At 41.8% G+C, this 22,743-nt stretch overlaps 1 protein-coding gene across 1 annotated transcript; it reads right to left on the reverse strand.

Moving 5' to 3' along the window:
- Positions 1-933: 933 nt before the first annotated feature.
- Positions 934-1,992, reverse strand: LOC137380964 (prolactin-releasing peptide receptor-like). The gene has a single exon (XM_068053382.1). It carries the CDS (start codon positions 1,990-1,992, stop codon positions 934-936), a length of 1,059 nt encoding a protein of 352 aa, XP_067909483.1.
- Between the last annotated feature and the right edge of the window lie 20,751 nt (positions 1,993-22,743).

A 22,743-nucleotide genomic window follows, 5' to 3' on the forward strand; every position in this document is an offset into this window, starting at 1 on the left:
TTCTGGGTACTACCTGTGCGGAGTTTGCAAGTTCTCCCTGTGACCGCATGGGTTTTCGCCGGGTGCTCCAGTTTCCTCCCACAGCCAAAGACTTGCAGGTTGATAGGTAAATTGGACATTGTAAATTGCCCCTAGTGTAGATAGGTGGTAGGGAATATGGGATTACTGCAGGGTTAGTATAAATGGGTGGTTGTTGGTCAGCACAGACTTGGTGGGCCGAAGGGCCTGTTTCAGTGCTGTATCTCTAATAAATAAAAAGCAACTGAGCTAGTCTTGCAGCCCTGCAAAATGTTTTCTCTTCAGGTGTTTATCCAATTCCCTTTTGAAAGCCACGATTAAATCTACCTCCACCACACTCTCAGGAAGCGCATTCCAGAGTTTTTCCTCATGTCGCCTTCAGTTCTTTTGCCAATCACCTTAAATCGGTGTCCTCTGGTTCTTAACCCTTCTGCTAATGGGAACAGTTTCTCTCTGTCTACTCTGTCTAGACCCCTCATGATTTTGAACACCCCTATCAAATCTCGTCTCAACATTCTCTGACCTAACAAGAACAGCCCCAGCTTCTCCAACCTATTCACAGAACTGAAGTCCCTCATCTCTGCAACCATTCTTGTATATCTTTTCTGCACCCTCTCTAAAGCCTTCTCATCCTTCCTAAAGTGCAATGCTCAGAAATGGACACAATACCCAGTTGAGGCTAAACCAGTGTTTTATCGAGGTGCATTATAACTTCCTTGCTTTTGTACTCTATGCCTTTATTTATAAAGCCTAGGATCCCACTTTGTCAACCTGCTCTGCCATTTTCAATGATTTATGCACACATAGCCCCCCAGATTTTCCCCAGACTAATATTACATGACATACACAATTTCGCTTTCCCCCCGATCAATACTTGGAGACAATCTGTTTCTTGCATCGGAGCTCTGTTTTTATTTACAGAACCACGCTGGCCATGACACAGTGAGCAGTCGGGGCCACTTTCTGGTTCCGCCAGGTGAACATCTTCTTGAGCTCGCCTCTGAAGCTGTCGTGAAGCCAGGCGTAGATGAAGGCGTTGTAACAGGCGGAGCTCATGGCGAACCAGTGGCACAGCAGCTGGATCAGGTTGAAGAACTGCTTGTCGATCAGGTCGATGTCGATGTCTTTGATCACGTTGAAGAGATGGAGAGGGAGCCAGCAGAGGCCGAACACGGCCACCACCAGCACCAAGAGGCGGAAGGTCTTCCTTCGCCTGGCCCGGTCCCACTCGGCTTGGGTTTGGGTGATGTTGCCCGGCACCACGCGGTTCTTCAGCTTGACTGAGATGCGCAGGTAGGACAGTGAGATGACAGAGAAGGGCAGCACGTAGGTGACAAGCAGGGTGCTGTACGCATAGACCAGGCGGGGCTTCTCCATCCCCATCCAGAACTCCTCACAAATGGTCAAATCCTGGTGATAAAACTCTACATAGTAAGTGTGCACTAGAGCTGGGGCTGCCAGGAGACAAGCCAGCAGCCAGATGGCTGCCAGCAGGTAGGCACAGGTAGGGATGGTGAGCCTCCTCTTGAGGGGGTGCACGGTGGCATAGTACCGATCCACGGCTATGACAGTCAGGGTGAAGACCGAGACAAACACAGTGACGGGCTGCATCAGGAACACGAAGTAACACATGAACCTGCCGTAGATCCAGCCCCGCGGCTCAAAGACATAGGCCAGAGTGAAGGGGACACAGGTAGCGCACATTAGCATGTCCGAGAAAGCCAGGTTACCCAGTAGGAAATTGGTGATGTTGTGCATCTTCTTTGTTTTGCAGATCACGTACATTAACAAGTAGTTGCCAAAGATACCGATGAAAACCACCAGCGCGTAGCAGGGAATGATCAGCGGCTTGAAGGACTGGATCAGCTGGATGCCTTTAAACTGAGAGGAGAGATTGCCGAATTCTTGCAGCATGCTCTGTGTAGCGCTCAGATTCTCGGGGCAGCTTTCTATTCCAGGTGATTTCTGTTCCATGGCTTTCTGTCCAGTTACACAGCGTTCCACTCCCACAAGTGTCAAAATTTCTGAGTCTGAAACACTCTATTTTAAAAAAAAAACACAAAAGTCACGTTCTATCCAAATTATTACTCAAATAAACCAACCCCTCTCCCCATCTGACTCTTCACCTCTGCGTTTTGACACCAATCCGATCAGATTGTGAATGAATATTTTAAAAAACCAATTGTTGAAACCTCGACCGTTTCGTTGCGACTTTACATTCTTAAATTTATCAATTTAAGTGAATAACGAAATCTCAGCAACAGCATTTGTTTTCAAGTTAGTGTTTGCAACGGAGGAGACGATCGACCTTGTACCTTCGAAAGGTTATTTCTTTAGCGATCCGTGAATCCCATCTTAATCTCAAACGTGTGGATAGATAAATAATTTCCCTGTCTAGAGTACTTACGGAATTTGTTTCCAATTAGCTGGACTTAATGCGAGGAACTAAATGAATCCCCGAGTCCTTTCTGTTTTTTAAACAATCTGTCTGGTGCCCTCTTTGCAAAATCAGCAAAAGTACAGACAGTGGCGGCGAGTCTCAATCCCACCACCTACTTGCCGGCTTTCTTGATTCGTGTGAATACACTCATGGATAAATCGCAGGAATTCTCCAGTGAAAGGTGTGTCGCTTGACGTTACCAAGACATCACTGGTCTGTCGAAGCTTCACTGTTCTGGTCAATTCCTCCCCACTTTCTCCCTTTAGCCCAGTTGAGCTGTGAGCTGTCAAACGTGGGAATTGTCCCACCGACGACTTGCAAATGTCCTTTGATTAAAAGTACAGGCAATTCCCGGTCTGTTACAATGCGAAGTTTATTGGTGAAAGGTACTAAACATAAAAAAATAAACCATTGGACAGCACCATCATTTCAAAAAGCTATGTAAAAATAAACTGCAAGTGCAGGCGTAGAGAATGCACATTTACAACAAAATGAACATTGGTGAAGCAAAGCCCATTAACATTAACGTTTCATTCTCATTCATATATTACAGGAATTGAAAAACACGGGGAGGGTTTTCCAGATTTTCTAATTTTTGTAGTGGTAATGAATTTTGCATTGTTGCAAGCTTATCCCAAGCTGTAATGGTGCAACCATTGACAAGGGAGAGAATAATGTCGCCTACTCCCATCCCTTCCCACTCCAAATCCAAGGATTGCCCTGTAAATCACATCTATTGCAAATGTGGGTTGTCTTTCAAAAAAGTGTAAACAGATACCAGAGCATGTCTCCAAAAGCTCAGCTCATGTTAAGTTGCACCATGCAGTGCTTCTTGTGGATGTCAACCTCGTCTCAGTTGGTGGCTCTTTTGCTCCGTAATCAGAAGGTTGGGGGTTCAAGGTTCACACTGGAGATTTAGGCACTTAAGCTCGGGTGATACTTCAGTTCAGTACTGAGGGAGTGCTATACAGCTGGAAATGTCAGGGTAGAATTTCCTGTGGGGGGTATAATTAGTAAATTACATCTCAACTTATGCACATTCCTGCTGCCATTTTGCCAAAGTAAATTTACAATTGAATTTCCTGCCAATCTCATTGGCACTGGCTGGAATGTAAAAATCAGTGTAAACAATTGGGGCTCCAAGAAAATGTGGAACTCTCATATATTCTATCTTTAAGTTTGAAATGAGAGTTTCAAGCCTTCTAACCATCATTCATGCACATTAGGCTCAATATGTTTAAGAAATATAATTATGGTAGCTTTTTAATTTTTAAAGCGACTTATTCGATTGCCATAAAAATGCATTCAAAGAAACAGAAAATACAATGCAGATCTCAGTGGGGATAAATAAAAATAATTGCTTTGAAACTTCAGTCAGTTGGATTCAATTCAACAATTGGTAGGCAAGAAGTATTAGCAAGATTGGTCTGGACAAAAGTGGTGATCAACATCCTTTGATTTTGTAAGAGCCACAACTCCGTCCCCCACCTGGAAAGCTTTGAAATCAACAACCCTCCAAGAAGCTGCTGTTTCAAACAGAGACAGTCACATGATCTATCTGCTGCCCCTCCCCTCTCCCACCTGTCCCCTCCCATCCAATAATCTACAAATCTCAGTCTTCAATATACTATATGAATAAGGTTGAAAATTTCAGAGGCTCTGGCCAAATTCTTTCTATCCTCTTTGGAGATAGGGGTGGTGCCAGAGGATTGCAAATGTTATATGCCTGTTTAAAATAGGGGAGAGGGATAAACCCAGCAACTGCAAGCTGGTCAGCCTATCATCAATGGTGAGAAGCTTTTAGAGACAATGGACAGAATTCTAACATTTAGACCCACTTGCAACGGGGGAGACCGGCAGTGAATCGGGAAGCTGAACGTTAGTGGGAAAGGCTCTGATTTTTTTTTTAACACAGCCATCGTATTAGCATCCTGCTTCTAGGTTTCTTGACCAATCAGAGTGGGTGAGCATGATGACTACCCGTACCTGACAGTTGAAGGCTGTCTATTTAACGGGACCTCGGCAGGGGTCAGAATGAATCTATTATAAAACTGACAGCACAGAGAGAGCAAGTACAATGATGGTGGTTCAACGTGGGAATTTATAGGAAAAAGAAGAGAAAGGCTTTGTAGTTTCGCAAGGATGTTTACAAGTTGGTCACTGTGTCAATTTTGTCAGTGTTAATGAACCATAAACTTTATTCTAAAGCTTTGTTGTTCAGTCATCTACACTATTGCCTTTCACCTGCCAAATGACCATCAGCTTTGAGGAAAATGGTATGACCAGAGTAGGCAACGAGTAATGAATTTCAGTGAGCTGGAAAGATAATTGTAGGAATGCTTCGTGTTGGCGGGGGAGTGGGGGTCAGTGGGTTCAGCATTGGTGTGCCACATGGCTTCACAGCCTCTGGTTAGCTAAATTGTGCCTGCATACCTCCATCATGGACATCTCTGGCAGGTGGATGAGCGGCTGCAGGGGCCCCTGTCCAAATCAGGCTCCTCCTCCTGTTCCTCCAACTCCTCTTCCTCCTCCTTTTTCTCCAAAGACGCCGAGCATTTATCACTTTCTTCCTCCTGCAGCTCCAGTCCTCCTTGCTGTGCCATGTTGTGCAAGACACAACAGACATTACCGTTCGGAACACCCTTGCTGGTACATACTGAAGGGCACCCCAGATCTGTCCAGGCACCTGAATCACATCTTCAGCAACCCAATGCCTTACTCATTGACCACTCTTGTGTTCGGTTGTACCTTTCCTGTTTATCATTAGTAGGGTTTCTCACAGGTGTCATCAGCCATGTGCGTAGAGGGTAGCCTGTGTTTGCAAGGAATCATCCACTGACTCTGTTTAAAAGTGCAAAGATCTGTGGGAAATGTGACTTCTGCAGAATGAAGGCATCACGGCAGCTTCCAAGATCTCTTGGACAGATATAAATGATTACCTTCTGATGGTTACATACTAGCTGAATATTGATGGAGTGAATTTCCTTTCAATTGACGAATACTCCTGGATGATCTGAGGACAGCTTGATTGCACCATGTATGCAGTCTATGACTCCCTGCACCTGTGGGAATCCAGCCATTGCAGCAAAATCCAAGGGCCCTTTGTTCTGACTGGCCTCATCAGTAGCAAAGTGAATGTAAGTGGCTATCCTGGCAAAACATGGCATTGGTCACCTGGGATATGCATTTGAGCACAGCCGATTGTGAAATCCTGCAGATGTCACCAGAATCCTGGGAGCAGCGAAGGTGCAGAAATTCAGGGCTATGATGACCTTGATGGCTATTGGCAATGTATGCCCAACTGACCCAGTTGGATGTAGGTTTCATTCCAGAAGGCTGCAGATGTCAGCAGCAACCTGCTGAGAAAGTCTGAGTCTCCTGAGGTACTGTTGCTCAGTCATATCCAGAAAGCTGAGCCTCTGTGTATATACCCTGTGTTCGGGGTATTGCCTCCTTTGAACAGGAGCTCTGTGTTCAGCCCCTCTGTCCTGTGGAGCAGCATGTGGCTGCAGAGGAGGCTTTTCCTGCTGCTGTTGGTATTGGTGTTGCTGCTCCTTTTGTTCTTCATCAGAGGTCCAAGGTAGAACTGCATAAGCTGCTCCCATGCTACTGTGAAGGTTGACAGCTGGGCAAATTAAAATCAAAAAAGTCCAAGGTAGTAGAAATGACCCCTAAATGTTGGAAATCACCTCTAAAGCAGTGAAAGCACTCTCTCAGAACAAGTCCTGTGAGTAAAAGCCTTTCACTTCTGCAAGGAAGCAGCTGCCATAGTTCAGTAGTTAAAGGCTTTCCAGCCTGTCAATTTCACAGCCCTGTGCTCTCACCTTGCTGACTCTGGTGAGTTTCAGAGAGCTCAGGAAACCCATGCACTGGCAGTTAAACACAGAATGCAGGGCTAAATCTTCAATGAACTGCCACTGTCTGTCCCTTTGGTGTTTCCTGCACGTCTTAAATATGCACCAGTTAAATCCTGAAGTCAGTGGGGTCAAGTCGAGCTTCCGACACACCGGCATTTTTTCCATCTTTGACCCCCCCGTATGCACTGGCACGTGCCCTCCCCCTCCCCCCAGCTCACAGGTTAAAATTCTCCACAATAATCTGGGACGCAATTAATTGACGTCTAGAAATGTATGGGCTCATAATTAACGTCTGCTCCAATTTGTTAAAGGCCAATAATGATTGTCTAACTGATTGAGTACTTTAATGAAGTAATGGGGAGAGTTGATGAGGGTTGTGTGGTTGAAGTGTTTATGGACTTTCAAAGACGTTTACCATATTGCAACATCGTAGACTTGTTAGTAAAACTGACGTCCATGGGATTTAAGGGACAGTGGCAACATGGATACAAATTGGCTAAGGGACACAAACCAGAAAATAGTGGTGAACTGTAGTTTCTCAGACTGGAGGGAAGGATACGGTGGTGTTTCTGAAGGGTTGGAAATAGGATCACGGCTCTTTTTGATATATATTAATGATCTGGACTTGGGTATACAGGGCATAATTTCAAAGCTTGCAGATTATTGGAAACGAGGAGAATAGTAACAGACTTCAGCAGAACATAGACGGGCAAAATGGGCAGGCACATGGCAGATAAAATTTACCGCAGAGAACTGTGAATGATACGTTTTGATCGGAAGAATGAGGACAGGAAATATGAACAAAATTGTACAATTTTGAAGAGGGTGGTGGAACAGAGGGTCATGGGTTTAGTATAAGGACCTGAAAGGGTTAATGTTGAAGACAGTGAGAGCAACCCTTCCCACTGTAGTGATGATGATGTAAAAGTCACATGGTAATGGGTTTTTGAAGAAGAGAGTAGCAGCATGATGGAGGCTTGTGGAGAGTGTAAATAGAGATGTGTAATTAATAATTAGTTGACCTTATCCAGACTCAGAGACTTTATCAACAACGCCCTAACTATGCTATAACTACAACAACAACACACAACAATGGGGGTAAATGTGCACAAATATTTGAAGGTGGCAGTGTAAGTTGAGAAAACTGTCAGAAAAGCTTATGGGATCCTTGGCTTTATTAATAGAATACAAAAGCATAGAAATTATGCTAAACCTTTATAAACCACTGGTTAGGCCACAGTTAATATTGCAGCCAGTATTTTATCCGGGCGATGGGGGTCTTGATCTCTGGCAAAAGGGCTGGCAAGAACCCTGCATCGCTCCTCCTGTGGGAGGACTGCTGAATCAAGTGCCAATTAGGCACCTAACTGGGCAGTGGCAGGCCTTCCACGGGATCAAGGACCCCGGTGATGAAAATCCTGCCCTCTGAGAATTGCTGACCTATCAGAGGCCATCAGCTTTTTAACTAAGCAGCGGCACTGAGGAGGTGGAGGCTTCTGACGGTGGAGCACCCACCCGAGGCCTAGGAGTGGCACTGGACCCAGGCCCCAGGTAAGTCAGGACGGAGGGGTCTCGCGGGGCGGGGGTGCAGGAGAGAGAGGTGTAGGGGGATCAGCAGCAAGGGAAGGGGGACGGATCTCAGCCGCCCCACCACCCTTTCCCGATGCCTGGTTCCTCATTCAGGCACTAATTGCCTTTTAGCAAGGGAGCCTCTCCCCACCACCACCAGCAAGCAGCCCACATGGTTTTCCTTGCCACGCTCCCTGTGCGGCGACAGGCCTGCCTGCCGCTGGGCTAATTGAGGCGACAGTGCGCTGAGACCCTTAATTGGGCATTAATTGCCCACTTTAGTGCCTCAATTGGCGGCAGGGCAGGAAGGCCGTTCACAGGCCTTCCCATTCCAGACTTAATCCCCTTCCCCCTGCCACCATCCCACCCGATTACGTGCTCTCCCTGCCTCCAAACCTGCTGCAGAGCATAAAATTCCCCCCATTGTGTTCAATTCTGGGAAACACACTTTAGAAAGGATGTCAAGGCTTTTCAAAGGGTGCAGAAGAGATTTACTAATAATGAGGAACTTCCGTTATTTGGAGAGAATGGAGAATCTGGTGATATTCTCCTTCGAGCACAGAAGATTAACAAAAGATTTTATAGAGCTGTTCAAAATGATAAATAGTTTTGATCGAGTGAGTAATTGTTTTCAGTTGCAGAAAGGACAGTAACCAGAGGACACAGATTTAATGTCATTGGCGAAAGAACCAGAAGCGACGTGCAGAAACATTTTTCTACACAATGAGTTGTGATCTGGAATGCATTACCCGAAAGGAAGCAGATTTAATACTAACTTTCAAAAGAGAATTGGATAAATACTTGAAGGGAAAAAAATACAAGGTTATGGGGAGAGAGCAGGGGAGTGGGATACATTAGATAACCTCTACCAAAGAGCTGGCACAGGCCCGATGGTACTAATGGCCTCCCGTACTGTATAATTCTATGATCTTGTAATTGCAGGAAATTTGCACGTATGGCACTTGAGCCTCGGTTGGGGTCATTATAGTGAGTCGAGGTGTATTTGGGTGCAAAGTTTGACATATGGGTATGAAAGATAAAGGAAATTCAAGTGCAGCATAATTACATGCGTGATGCATTGGCATGCATGTTTCCTAGAACCTTTCACGATGAGCATTTGCTTTACGCCCCTATTGAATCTATAGCCTTTCTGGCACATGTGGGTCAGTGTCAGCCTACAATATGCATTTACCCATCAAGACCCCTGAATGAGGCAAGTTTGTTGACCTTGTTAAAGTAAGTATTTTGTTTTCCTTTACAAATTGCATCATTTTTTTGGGAGGGTAATAAAATATACAGTTGATTTTGATTTATTTTCTGATACATTTGCGTGTTTGTTTCTCAACTGCAATTAAGAGCAGAGTTCAGAAGAAAGTAGGCAAAGATTTTGTACTAAAATACTGACCCATCCAATGTTGATCTTATTTAGGTTCAGTATCTTGTGTGAACAATGAGATGTTCATTGCTGGTTTTTATATTCGGATGCTGCAGTCTAGCTAGGGCTTCATTTCACTAGTTGGTACAGATCCATCTTAATTAGTGATGAAACATAACAATTCAGTGGAAGCTGTTAATCTGCTCTAAATAGCTGTCTGTTTCTAATTTTTGAAACTGAGAAATTTTGAGGGGATTGCTTTGGAATATATCCCTGCTGACATATTCTCTGTCTGCAACAGGCTTCCAACCTCTTTTTTTTTGCATTTTTATGTGCTTTTTCTTGCAGCTGACTGTTTTATTTGCACGTGACTTGCTGTAAAGACCAAAATTCAGTATGGTATTTGTTTTCTATTTTTGTTGCTTTTGTTTGGTGGCTTTAATGGGTGAAGATTAAGCTGATGATTTCAGTGTAGCAAAGTGATAGACCTGTTCTTTGTAGATAAATTTATGATGTTCCTGTCATAAGTGCACAACATAAGAACATAAGAACTAGGAGCAGGAGTAGGCAATTCAGCCCCTTGAGTCTGCTCTGCCATTCAATACGATCAAGGCTGATCTCATCTTGGTCTCAACTCCACTTTCCTGCCCATTCTCCATAACCCTTCAACCCATTATTAATTAAAAATCTGTCTATCGCCTCCTTAAACTTGCTCTATGTCACGGCATCCACCACACTCTGCGGTAGTGAATTCCACAGACTCATGACCCTTTGAGAGAAGTAATTTCTCCTCATCTCTGTTTTAAATCTGCTACCCCTTATCCTAAAACTATCACCTCTCATTCTGGATTGCCCCACAAAAGGAAACATCCTCTCTACGTCTACTTTGTCAATCCCCTTAATCATCTTATACACCTCAATTAGATCTCCTCTCATTCTTCTAAACTCTAGAGAGTAAAGGCCTCAACTGCTGAATCTCTCTTCATAAGACAAACCCCTCATCTCTGGAATCAATCTAGTGAACCTCCCCTGAACTGCCTCCAATGCGATTACATCCCTTTTCAAGTAAGGGGACCAAAACTGTACGCAATACTCCAGGTGCAGTCTCACTAATGTCTTGTACAGTTGCAGCAACACTTCACTACTTTTATATTCTATTCCTTTAGCAATAAATGCCAAAATTCCATTTGCCTTCCTTATTACCTGCTGCACCTGCATACTAGTTTTCTGCGATTTATGCACGAGGACACCCAGATCCCTCTGCACCGAAGCACTCTGAAGTTTCTCTCCATTTAGATAATAATTTGCCTTTCAATTCTTCCAACCAGAATGGGTAACCTCACACTTATCCACGTTAAACTCCATCTGCCAAATTTTGGTCCATTCAACTAACCTATCCACATCCATTTGTAAATTTCTTAATTCTTTATTGCACCTTACTATCTCACCTATTTTAGTGTCATCTGCAAATTTGGCTATAGTACCTTCTATCCCTGAATCCAAGTCATTAATATAAATTGTAAATAGTTGGGGCCCGAGGACTGTACCCTGTGGCACCCCACTAGTTACATCTTGCCAACCAGAAAAAGACCCATTTATCCCGACTTTCTGTTTTCTGTTCATTAGCTAATCCTCTATCCAAGCTAATAAATTGCCCCTAACCCCATGTGATCTTACCTTGTGTATTAACCTTTTGTGCGGCACCTTATCAAATGCCTTCTAGAAGTCCAGATATACTACATCTACAGGATCCCCATTATCCACTTATCTTGTTACATCTTCAAAGAGCTCTAGCAAATTAGTCAAACATGATTTACCCTTCATAAAACCATGCTGACTCTGATGGATTGCATTTTGACTTTCTAAATGTCCTGTTATTACTTCCTTAATAATGGATTCTAACAATTTCCCAATGACAGATGTTAAACTAATTGGTCTATAGTTTCCTACTTTCTGCCTCCCTCCCTTTTTGAATAAGGGCGTTATATTAGCATTTTTCCAATCCACTGGAACCTTTCCTGCATCCAGGGAATTTTGGAATATTATTACCAATGGATCCACTGTCTCCGCTGCCACTTCCTTTAAGACCCTAGGATGTAGGCCATCAGGCCCTGGGGACTTGTCTGCCTTCAATTCCAATAGTTTGATCTCAGTACTTTTTCCCTAGTGATGATGATTGTTCTGAGTTCATCCCTTTCTATGACCTCTGCATTACCTGTTACTATTGGGATGGTACTAGTGTCCTCCACCGTGAAAACGCAGGCAAAATACTGATTTAGTGTCTCCGCCATTTCTTTGTTCCCCACTATTAACTCCCCAGTCTCATCCTCCAAGGGACCAACATTCACTTTAGCTATTTTCTTCCCTTTTATATACTTATAGAAGCTTTTGCTATTTGTTTTTATATTTTGCGCTTGTTTTCTTTCATAATTTACCTTTGCTCTTTTTATTACTTTTTTAGTAACCCTTTGTTGATCTTCAAAAGTTTCTCAGTCTTCCAGCCTGCCACTGGCCTTTGCAATATGGTATGCCTTAGTTTTTGTCTTTGTGTTATCCTTAACTTCTTTACTTAGCCAAAGGAAATCTTTCTCTATTGTCGAGTAAAACAGCATGCAAATTTCAACTGGAGAAATACCAAATGTTTCTGACTTATTGGCATTAGATATGTCAAAAGCACAGGATTACCATTATTAGCATATTATATTTAGGCTGCAAAACAGCACTGTAGATCCAGTTAAGTTAAATATGGTTCAATGAAAGAGAACAATTTTACAAGAAAGAATGGGTACCTTGTAATCACAGAATAACAGAATCATGGAATTGTTACAGCACAGAAGGAGGCCATTCAGCCCATTGTGTCTGCACCAGCTCTCCCAATGAGCATTTCACCTGGTGCCATTGCTCCTCCTTCTCCCCGTAGCCCTGCACATTCTTCCTTTTCATATAACAGTCTAATTCCCTTTTGAATGCTTCAATTGAACCTGCCTTCACCACATCCGGGCAGTGCATTCCAGACCTTAAACACTCGCTGCATTAAAAAGTTTTTCCTCGTGTTGCTTTTGCTTCTTTTATCCATTACTTTAATTCTGTGCCCTCTTGTTCTTGATCCTTTCACGAGTGGGAACAGGTTCTCTCTACTTACCCCTCCTGATTTTGAATACCTCTATCAAATCACCTCTCAGCCTTCTATTCTCCAATCTATCTTCAAAACTGAAGTTCCTTATCCCTGGAACCATTCTCATGAATATTTTCTGCACCCTCTCGAATGCCTTCACATCCTTCCTAACGTGCGGTGCCCAGAACTGGACACAATACTCCAGATAAGGCTGAACTGGTGTCTTATACAAGTTCAACATAACCTCCTTGCTCTTGTACTCTACAGCCCTATTAATATAGACCAGGATACTGTATGTTTTATTAACCACTCTCTCACTGCCTGGGAGTTCAACTGGGAAATATAATCCCTGATATAAAATACACACAAATATGCATATAACTGTACACACTTTATTGCTGACATGGACTTTGGTTCAGATTATGTCATAAACACGACGTAACACGCGGAATAAATTATTATGCACTACACAATTATTTATTAATGTTTCAACAGTCTCAGCTGTTATTATGCTTTGTAAAGGCATCCATTGATCACAGACTCCCCAGTTAACCTAAGGCTAAACCATTACTTTAAGGCAATCTTCTGTTTACTGCAGTTCTCAGTTAGCCTTACTAACAGTTCCACCACTGGCTTCATCTGGTCATTCACTCAGCTTCTGGCTTTTGTTGGCTGCCTTTCCATATTGGTCTTCGCTGGAATGGCGATGCCATCACATCTTTTGGTTGCCTTGCCATATCTGATTTCATGACATGAGACCAGATCGTACCTGATGCCAACTCCCCAGTCCACCCCAGATAAAAGGATCAGAAAATCCAATAAAGAGTTCAAGAAAACTTTCTTTTCCCAGAGAATAGTTATAATGCGGAACTCTCTATCACAAGGAGTAGTTGAGGTGTATGCAATAAATGCCTTTAAGGGGAAGCTAGCTAAAAGCATGAGGGAGAAAGAAATAGAAGGATTTTGCAGATAGATGAAATGGGGTGAGAGGAGACTTCTATGGAGCAAAACACTGACACAGAATTGTTGGGCCATAAGGACTGTTTTTTTGTTGCTGCAATTTCTATGGAATTCTATGCTGCAATTCAAAAATAAGAACAGAAACTGTTGGAAATGCACAAGGGAAATCAGCGTGTGAAAAAGGAAAAGACAGAATAATATTTTGGGTGAGGCCCTATATGACTCTTTATAGTCATGCCCAAAACAAAGAAAACCAATAGAAGAAAAGAATACGAACATACGAACTAAGAGCAGGAGTAGGCAATTCAGCCCCTCGAGCCTGCTCCGCCATTCAATACCATCATGGCTGATCTCATCTTGGTCTCAACTCCACTTTCCTGCCCATTCTCCATAACCGTTCAACCCTTTACTAATTAAAAATCTGTCTATCTCCTCCTTAAATTTACTCAATGTCCCAGCATCCACAGCACTGTGGGGTAGTGAATTCCACAGACTCACGACCCTTTGAGAGAAGTAATTTCTCCTCATCTCTGTTTTAAATCTGCTACCCCTTATCTTAAAACTATGACCTCTTGTTCGAGGGTTGCCCCACAAGAGGAAACATCCTCTCTACGTCTACTTTGTCAATCCCCTTAATCATCTTATATACCTCAATTAGATCTCCTCTCATTCTTCTAAACTCTAGAGAGTAAAGGCTGGCGAATACAAATATATTAATGACTACAACAAGGCAGCAAATGAATTTAATAGCCCCTGTAAAAAAAAATTGCATAGAATTACATAGAATACAGGGCACACAAATGGGCCCAACTATTAAAAGCTTGAAACATGGGAAAAACACTGGATGTCTTTTTACAACCTGACACAGTTTACTTTTATGTATCATGCAAAATTTCTCACCTTCTTCCAAGTTTTGTAAAATGCTTACAAACTACTAGCTTTCAGGTTATTCACAGAGGGAGCTGTTAAAATGTATAACACAGGAAGGATTTGAGCAAGTTACATATGAATAAATGATATAATTCAGCATCAGCTTAGGTAGGACTCACAATAATGTCTGCACTGTAGCCATGCGTCAGATACATAAAATGTACTCATTACAGCGATGGGAACTAACATTAAAAGCTGTTGCAAGGAATTTTGATGTCACATTGGATCCAGAGAGAAGTGCATCATCAGAAACTGTCGAGGCAGAAATTACATTTTCACACCAGTTCCCCGCACACTGCAAGAAAAAATGTCAATTTTGTGTCTGAATACATCAGGCATTCCCAGGCCCTGAAACAGGACTGAAACAGGCCCTGACAGAGGATAAAACCAACCCTCTCATACCTCAACAATGTGTCTTCATAACAGCCTTAGAATGTTGCCTCTGTGCCACGGGGACATTTTCATGTTCCATACCAGCTGCCTTTGTAGTCTTTGTAAACTTACTATCAACTAATGCCAAGTAATTGCCAGTTTTGTGCTCATGGACCCATGACAACTGGGAACTGGTTTGAAACTGCCTGAATTCATTTTATTTAGTAATTTTACAGCTGAAAAAAAAAAGCAACTTCTATTACAGGGTTCAGGGCTGAATTCCAATTGAGTGTATAATTTTAAGTTAGCCCACTCAATGGGAATCTGATAGGATCAGATCACCCAGCAGTTTTACACCCTGCTGGATTTTACTTTTTATTTTTACATAGAAGTCACTTCGTTTGAAGGGTTCTGTTATACACAAAATTCTTTATTTTTCAACCAAAATTCTATGAGCTCCAGCCCTATATGCTAGTTTTTTTTTCTACTGAACACTAGCAAAAAAAAAATGATTCCTGTGGCTTTTGAAGCATCTTAAAGTTTAAAGTATAACTAAAGAATAGGATTGAACAGATTTTAGTATTGCCTGGTCTTAATGTCTGCAGTGATCTTGCAATTATTATCATTCATTCATTCTTGACTTCCCTCATTATCTTCTCTATCTGCTGTCGATTCTTCCTTCTTTTGATTCTAAAATTTTTGTAATAATAAAGCACTGCTGTTCCTCTTTAAGAAATGTTCCCAGCAGACATCCTCAATGCATTTTTGTAAAGTTCACAGTGTAGGTGTGGAAGTGTGTTCCCTATTCATTATTGGCTCACGTAAGGATTAAGGTCTTGTAGCACATAGTGAATTCACAAGTGGAGACAAGTGAAAATAAGAACAGATTGAACTGTAATATATTTCTAAATCTTTGCAAGACCACACCATAAACAGGTGAATGCAGATTTTTTTTGGTAATTATGATATTTAATTAACAGCATTAGATAAGAAAATGTATTTATTTTCGGGAAATGATCGAAAAACAATTACTTCACTGTGGAAATATTTTACAACCTTCTTAACCTTTTTCATTGGACATGCACATCCATATCTTCTTTGCAACACTGACTAGTTACGCGAATGCTTTGGGAGATCGCCTAGTATTCCAAATGAACATTGTACACCTATGACAGCTTGCATTTATAATAGCATCTTTAGTGTAGTAAAATGTCCCAAGAGATTTCACCAGAGTATATTCAGACAAAAATTGACACCAAACCAAGGAGGGAAGCACTAGGACAGGTGACAGGTAGCATGCCATGTTAACTCAGAAAACTTTCAAAATGTGGCTGAAAATTGCAAACCTAACTTAGTGACTTGCAAAATGTGCTCAACATATAACAGCAGATGGAAGAAGGCGGTTTAAGCTCGAGTCAGAGCATGAACTTTAAGCCAATCGGGCTTCACTCATGGTTGATGTCACCTAAGCCTTCTGTTTAGATCAGATAGTGTAATCAATTCATGCTTTCCATTATTATGTACATATGTGACTAGACTACACATGAATGATTCTGTTAAAAATTGAAATTGTTAAAAAGCTGCCATTTCTAATCAAATTAGTGGTGCTAAATGCTACCCTAAGTTCAATAACTCACACTAAATCCAGCCTCCTTAAAACCGCTTGTTCTTTCCCTCCTCACATATATGCACACACACATATGGTACATGCAGCTCTTGTCTCCTTCTCACTCATATAAAGAATACTGGTCTCAGCAAACCCATCCCTCTTGAGTTAGAAGTAATTTTTCCAATGTCTACAAACTCAATAAATATGACACCAGTTTGGAGTTGAATGTATTATGAATGGGATTCCATTGCGTGCGCTCCCAATCTTCATTCATCTCCCAATTTCCACTTTTATTCATGCTTCAAGACTAATTTAAAAGTTTCACTTGCTGTGAAAGATTAATAAGTGTTAAAATTATACTCACTGTGAAATGATTACATAAAAGACAACGGCAGATGAAAATTTCATGCATGAGGGATGTGCCACCACTTGTTTCTCCGAGAGAAAATTATGACTCAGCACTCGAAGACTTATGTTGGCATGCTTCATGAACATTCTGTCACTATTTCATAACATATCCTTGCATTCCCCCAGAATGTTCTGAAAGCTATAGCTATTGAAGCGATACATTAACATTTTAGTGGGAATGTTGCTCAAATGGGAAGAATTATATTTGTTTTTCTTCAGTATATAATAAATGTTGAATTCAGCACTGTATGTTATATGTGGTATTTCTGCTTCCATAATCAGGCACCATAAATCCATCATTGCTTACTCACTTCCGCTTACTCTAAACTCTAATAGTCCTTATTATGTTGGGTTACACTACATAACATTGGCCAGGATTTTGTGATTGTAATGACAATGAAACTGTTAGCACCCACTGTCATAACTGTGTAAAACTGGCAGCAACTTCTGGTATCTGCATACGTGCAGTTAAACACGGAAATCTAGAAGTTGCTGTCAATGATACCCTGCTGCTCCATAGGGTACACTATTGCAATCTTCACAGATGCAATCAACAGAGAATCACTGATTCAACACAAACTTCAATTTTTTATGCACTATTCTTACTGTAAAATCCAGAAAACTGTTGAACCTTGTTCAATTATAAGCAACTGAATTTTTAAAGGTGTATTAAGTCATAATGACTGCTGAACAACTTCTCTGACCCTGAAAAACTATTTTTACAAATGTGGAATGTCATTCATCTTTAAATATATTTTTTTAAAGTTAGTTTATGATATTCCAGCTTCTCCCTTAATCCATGAGTATGTCACAATCTATATTTTGCTTTCTGTATAATGATTAAAATGTTAATTATTTTCCATGCTTTTTTTACTTTCTGCTTTGCTGTCTGTGAAAATTCTTCAATCTAATTGGCTGATCAGCCTGCCTGCTGCCTGCCCTGTTGTTAGACAATACAGATCCTCCCATAAATTGTGCCAAGTTCAAAGTGACATCAGAATGGAGGAAATCTATGCTCTGGAGCTGACTAAATCTTTGTGGACAGCTTTTTTCAAGATGCTGTCCCTTTGCTGCTGACCGCAAAATCCAGGCGAATGGATGGTTAGATGGCAATTCCAACCTCTGTTACTTTTGACCACTTCACTCGTATTGTCATTTCACCTCGGGAGCAAGTTCAATCTGAAAAAGTAGGAACAAAATACCCTTCTATTCGCTGGCTAGTGCAGATAGTAGAACTGCCACAGGTTTGTCGATCTCACTTAGAAGCTTAAAGAAAGAAAGAAACTGTTCCGACAATGGAATAGTCACGGTTTTGCTATAAAGAATGCTCTGAGCCTAATTTTTTTTTCTTTATTCATTCACGGGATGTGGGCGTCGCTGGCCAGGCCAGCATTTATTGCCCATCCCTAATTGCCCTAGAGAAGTACATCATCAGGGAAATAAAAGGATGCTCAACAATCCAGCTGAAACACCTGGCTTAGCAATATTTACTGCTATCATTGACTACCAAGTGAAGAATTATTCTCTACTCTTCAAGTTTAAGTCGTTTAGTCATTTGGTAGTACAGAACTTGAGTATTGCTGAAAATAGAGATATGTTGTCAAAGCTTTTCGTCTTGCACTCATCGGGACAATCCGCAAGAATACCAATGTACTCTCTTCTCATACAATATAAAGTTGTTGTTTCCCCTTACGTTGGTATTCTTGTGGATTGTCCTGATGAGTGTAAGCCGAAAAGCTTCAACAACATGTCTCTTTTTTCAGCAATACTTAAATAATTTACTTGTGTAGTATGAACAAGTCAGATGTGCTTTCTCTTTATCACATGATCCAAAGCATATAAGACAACAGACATCTGCCAGCAAGTTACAAGACAGGATGGCAAAATGTACAAGTGAAAAATTATATTAATTATAGGAGTTTATTCAAAACTTACTCCAAATTTGAATAATGGTAGTGTCCTTCCTCATGTTTCTGGCTTGCTCATATCAACCATGATTATTTCTGAGTTCTCAGCAAAAACAACTGAAAGAAAGACAGCTGATGTAACCTTTCAGAGCACATTAAAAAAGGGAAGGCACTATTTTTAAACATTGCACTTTCGCTGGGGATTCATGCCTGGCAGCAATGCTTATTAGACATTTGGCGCTGACATTTGAATTTACAACCGTTTAAATTAATGATTGGAAAACTGCATGCAGCGTGCCTCCAAATATCAAATGGGCACGACAGGAAGGACAAAGTTGGAAGGCTGCCCCTAAAGATTGCACTGGGAAATTTGCCACTGTTTGATGTTAAATTTGTCACACATGTAACATACTGTAAACAACCACTTGAATACAGTAATCTAATTTTGTTAAGGAAAATTACTTCAGAAAAGGTTGATGAGTTAATTTTCTACCTTGTGTTTGATATGTTATACAAAAACGACCAAATTCTGGTTACTTTCACTATCCTAAAACATGTTTCCCTAAGTGTTTTCTTCATAATAATTTTCCATTACAAACAGCAAGACCTGGTACTTTTTGAAAGGTTTAGAAATTACTTGCAAAAGTGGATGCTCTAATTTGTAGCCTGCTACCTTGTGTCTCCTCATGAAACTGATAGATCTGGAAACCTTCATAAACTGAAGGTTTAGGTTTCTCTCAGAGACATAGGCCATGAATGGAAAACAAGGCTACAAAGGTTTGATTTTATTTTTAACTAGGAAATTTGGGTGTAAATTAGCACTGCCACTTGTGCATCTTTAAAGCACTTCCCCTGAGTTTCCTCATGTTTTTAAGCCTTCTTGCTGAGTACCCACTGCCTGCTGTTGCATATACCAGAATGAGTGTCAGCGATGTAGCTGTTATGAGTTTCCTAGATTTACACTGCTAATGCACCCTGAGTAACTTTGATTGAGAGTTATGTGGCGTAATGGCTGGTACAGTGGAAATGAATAGTTCCTAACACAGAAGTGTCTTGAGTTTTTGAATACAATTGGGAAATGCTTTCCAAAGCATTTTATTTTTCCTATTCTGTCTACAAACACCTACATTTTCTTCTCATAGGGTCAGACCACAAACATATTTTTGAACCCCTCACCCTCTACCTACAGTCTGGGTTCTAAGGAGTTGATAATCACACGCCCTGTGGGAATGTGCCATTATAGTGGAGGAGGAGAAGAACCATAGGATGAAACAAAGGAAACTCAGGCAGCATTTACTGAAAGAGGCATCAAGGCATGTCAACATTGAAAGCCTTCTCTCTCCTGTGGAACAAAGTCTACCTTTGACAGCACAACCTTACCTCCTTCTCCCCCACTTTCAAATCAAGGGCATTTCCTCAAACCATGACTTGTCCTACCAAATGGCAACACATCAGCTCTCTTTGTCCTTACATGAACATGCCAATCACTACCACTTGATTGAAGACTTCAGCACCAGGTAAGTTCACCATTTCCTTTATGACTCTATCCATTAATAAGAAAGTACCAGGTTAGAGCACATTCCATTTTATTACAGTAAATTCTAAAATGCACACAATCAACTTACTCTTACTTAACACCGTGCTGTTAGGTGCCCACACCATCCCTGTTCCTACACATTCCCCTGCTTCTTCTAGGTGAGATCTGAGGGCCTGGATGCAGGAGGTGGTTGGCTGCTCATGCTCTACAAAAAGATTAAGGGATTGAGGAGGCCTTGCCTCATGGCAGCTGACTCCTAGCAGGGAAACACCGCTGGCTACAACTCTGGATCTTGCTCTTGGGCAGCCTGGTTTTGCCTTCCATGGTCCACTGTTTTTTTTGCTATGAGGGGGTAGTTCCTTAAAGAGAAAAAAGAAAGACTTGTATTTATATAGTGCCTTTCATGAACACCAGATGCCCCAAATCGCTTTCGAGCCAATGAAGTACTTTTTGAAGTGTTGTAATGTAGGAAACGTGAAAGCCAATTTGTGCACAGCAAGGTCCCACAAACTGTAATGTGATAATGACCTGTTTTTGTGATGTTGATTGAGGGATAAATATTGGCCAGAACACTGAGGAAGAACACCCCTGCTCTTCTTTGAAACAGTGCCATGGAATCTTTTAGGTCCACCTGAGAGGGCAGAAGGGGCTCGGTTTAAATTTTCATCCAAGAAGATGGCACCTCCAGCAATGCAGCACTGATTTTCATCTAGAAGATGGGAACCACCATTAGAAAACTAAGGTTTGTAAAATATATTTACCTGAACATGGAGTTGGGAGGAGCACCTACACTTTAATTTGTACCAAATGTTTGAGTGATTGGTTTTCTTTTTTTAAATGGACAGATAGTGAAGTATAATTTTTACAGAAGGCTATTAAAGCTGTTTAGGATATTGCCAGCGTAAATCATTACATATGATAAATGATCAATAAGCCATACCAAGTCACTGGGTGTGTAACTGATTGGTTATCTCTATGTGTGAATGAGCCCAGTCAAGCATCTTGTTTAAACTACATGCTGCATGGCATTGGTGGGGATCGGTGGGAGGGGGGGTGGGGTGCAGTGTTGGGGGAAGTGGATTTTATTCTAAAAGTTTACAGCAAATCCTGTCTTTTGATCTTGATAAGGTGGACATTTTCTTCTGCAGAAGTAGATTGATTATGCTCTGTTAAGCACAAAATTGATGCAATCAGCACTACATATCTACAAGATGTTGGATACAGAGATCAAGGTTGGTGAGGAGAATTCCTCGGGCTGAATTTTATCAGTGTCTGCGGCGGCTGCTGTGAAGACAGTGGCCTCTTGACACGGTGCTGCCGCCGCACAACCCCCACGATATTACGCCCAGGGGCTCATTTAAATGGCAAGGGCGGAGCGGCTGCCCCCGATGACGTAGAGGGAGTGGCTGCCACATCCCCAGCAACGGCGTCCTGTGCCACCGCACAGGCGCCAGCGCCATTTTTAAAGGGCTTCAAGCCCTTCAGGTTAATATAAATTTTTTAAGCGTTGCAACAACATGTCATTGAAATAAAACAATAAAAGATGTGGGCCCTTTCCCAACCCCCACAATGGTGTTTTAATTATCCAATCTGATGGAAATGTACTTTGCTTCCAGCATGAACTTCCCCCCCACCCAACCTCAACATATTTGCCCTTCAACCCCTTCCCAGCATCCCCACAACCAATAAAAAGTGTTTTAGTTGCTCCCCCCCCCCCCCCCCCCCCACTGACCTGGAAATTAAACATCTCCCCCCTCCCCACCACTCTGTATGGAGTTCCGAAGGCGTGCAAGTTGCGACCGGTGGCTGTAAAACCGGCGTGGGACGGCCACCGGGAGCTGGTAAAGAGATTGGCATTTATTTTGCATAACTTCAATATTGAAATGAAGGCCCCACTGCTTGGCGACAGGGGGGACGCACTGAGGCCTCGCCTCCGCTGCTAATATGCAGCGGGGCCTTCCCAGCGTCGTGGGTCGTGGCACAAGCATTTTACGGCCTCCCTGTCATGATCCATGATGCCAAGCGGCTGGTAAAATTCAGCCCCTAGATTATAAAGGTTGTAAAAGAATTGAAAGTAAATGTGACAACTAGAGGCAGGGCTATGAAATACGTAATTGTGACAGGAGAGAGAGCGAGTGACGGGACGATAAAGTGAACAAGGGCAGAAAGTACAGCAAAAGACTGAGAATGACAAAGCAGGAAGAAATTAAAGTAGGAAGACAAGGATAAGACAACAGAAATAAAAGAGAACAGAGGAAAGTGCATCATTGAGTTTAATAGCACCATCAGTGACAGAATTGCAATATAAACAAATTATCAATGACGCATTAAATCTTATTTCCAGTATCATCTAATTACACAGTATTATATTGATTTTTTAAGTACAGCTAGACTAATTACATTTCCTTTCCTAAATAGTGATTTAAAGAGACAGTACATCTACAGAACAGATTACTGTGCAATCTTAGAAACAGAACATGTTGGACATATGCAGCATCTGCAAAGAGAAAAGACAGGTTCAAATCTCAGGCAAGCCTTTTCTTCAAAATTGAAAAATAAGCCAGCATTTTATCATGGAAGGAAAAGGGATATTTGCATAGAGGAAATCTCAAGCAAATTTTCTACTGTGTGTTTCCAACATTTTCT

Source organism: Heterodontus francisci, chromosome 20, assembly GCF_036365525.1.
Source record: "Heterodontus francisci isolate sHetFra1 chromosome 20, sHetFra1.hap1, whole genome shotgun sequence".
In the NCBI taxonomy this organism is placed as follows: Eukaryota; Metazoa; Chordata; class Chondrichthyes; order Heterodontiformes; family Heterodontidae; genus Heterodontus; species Heterodontus francisci.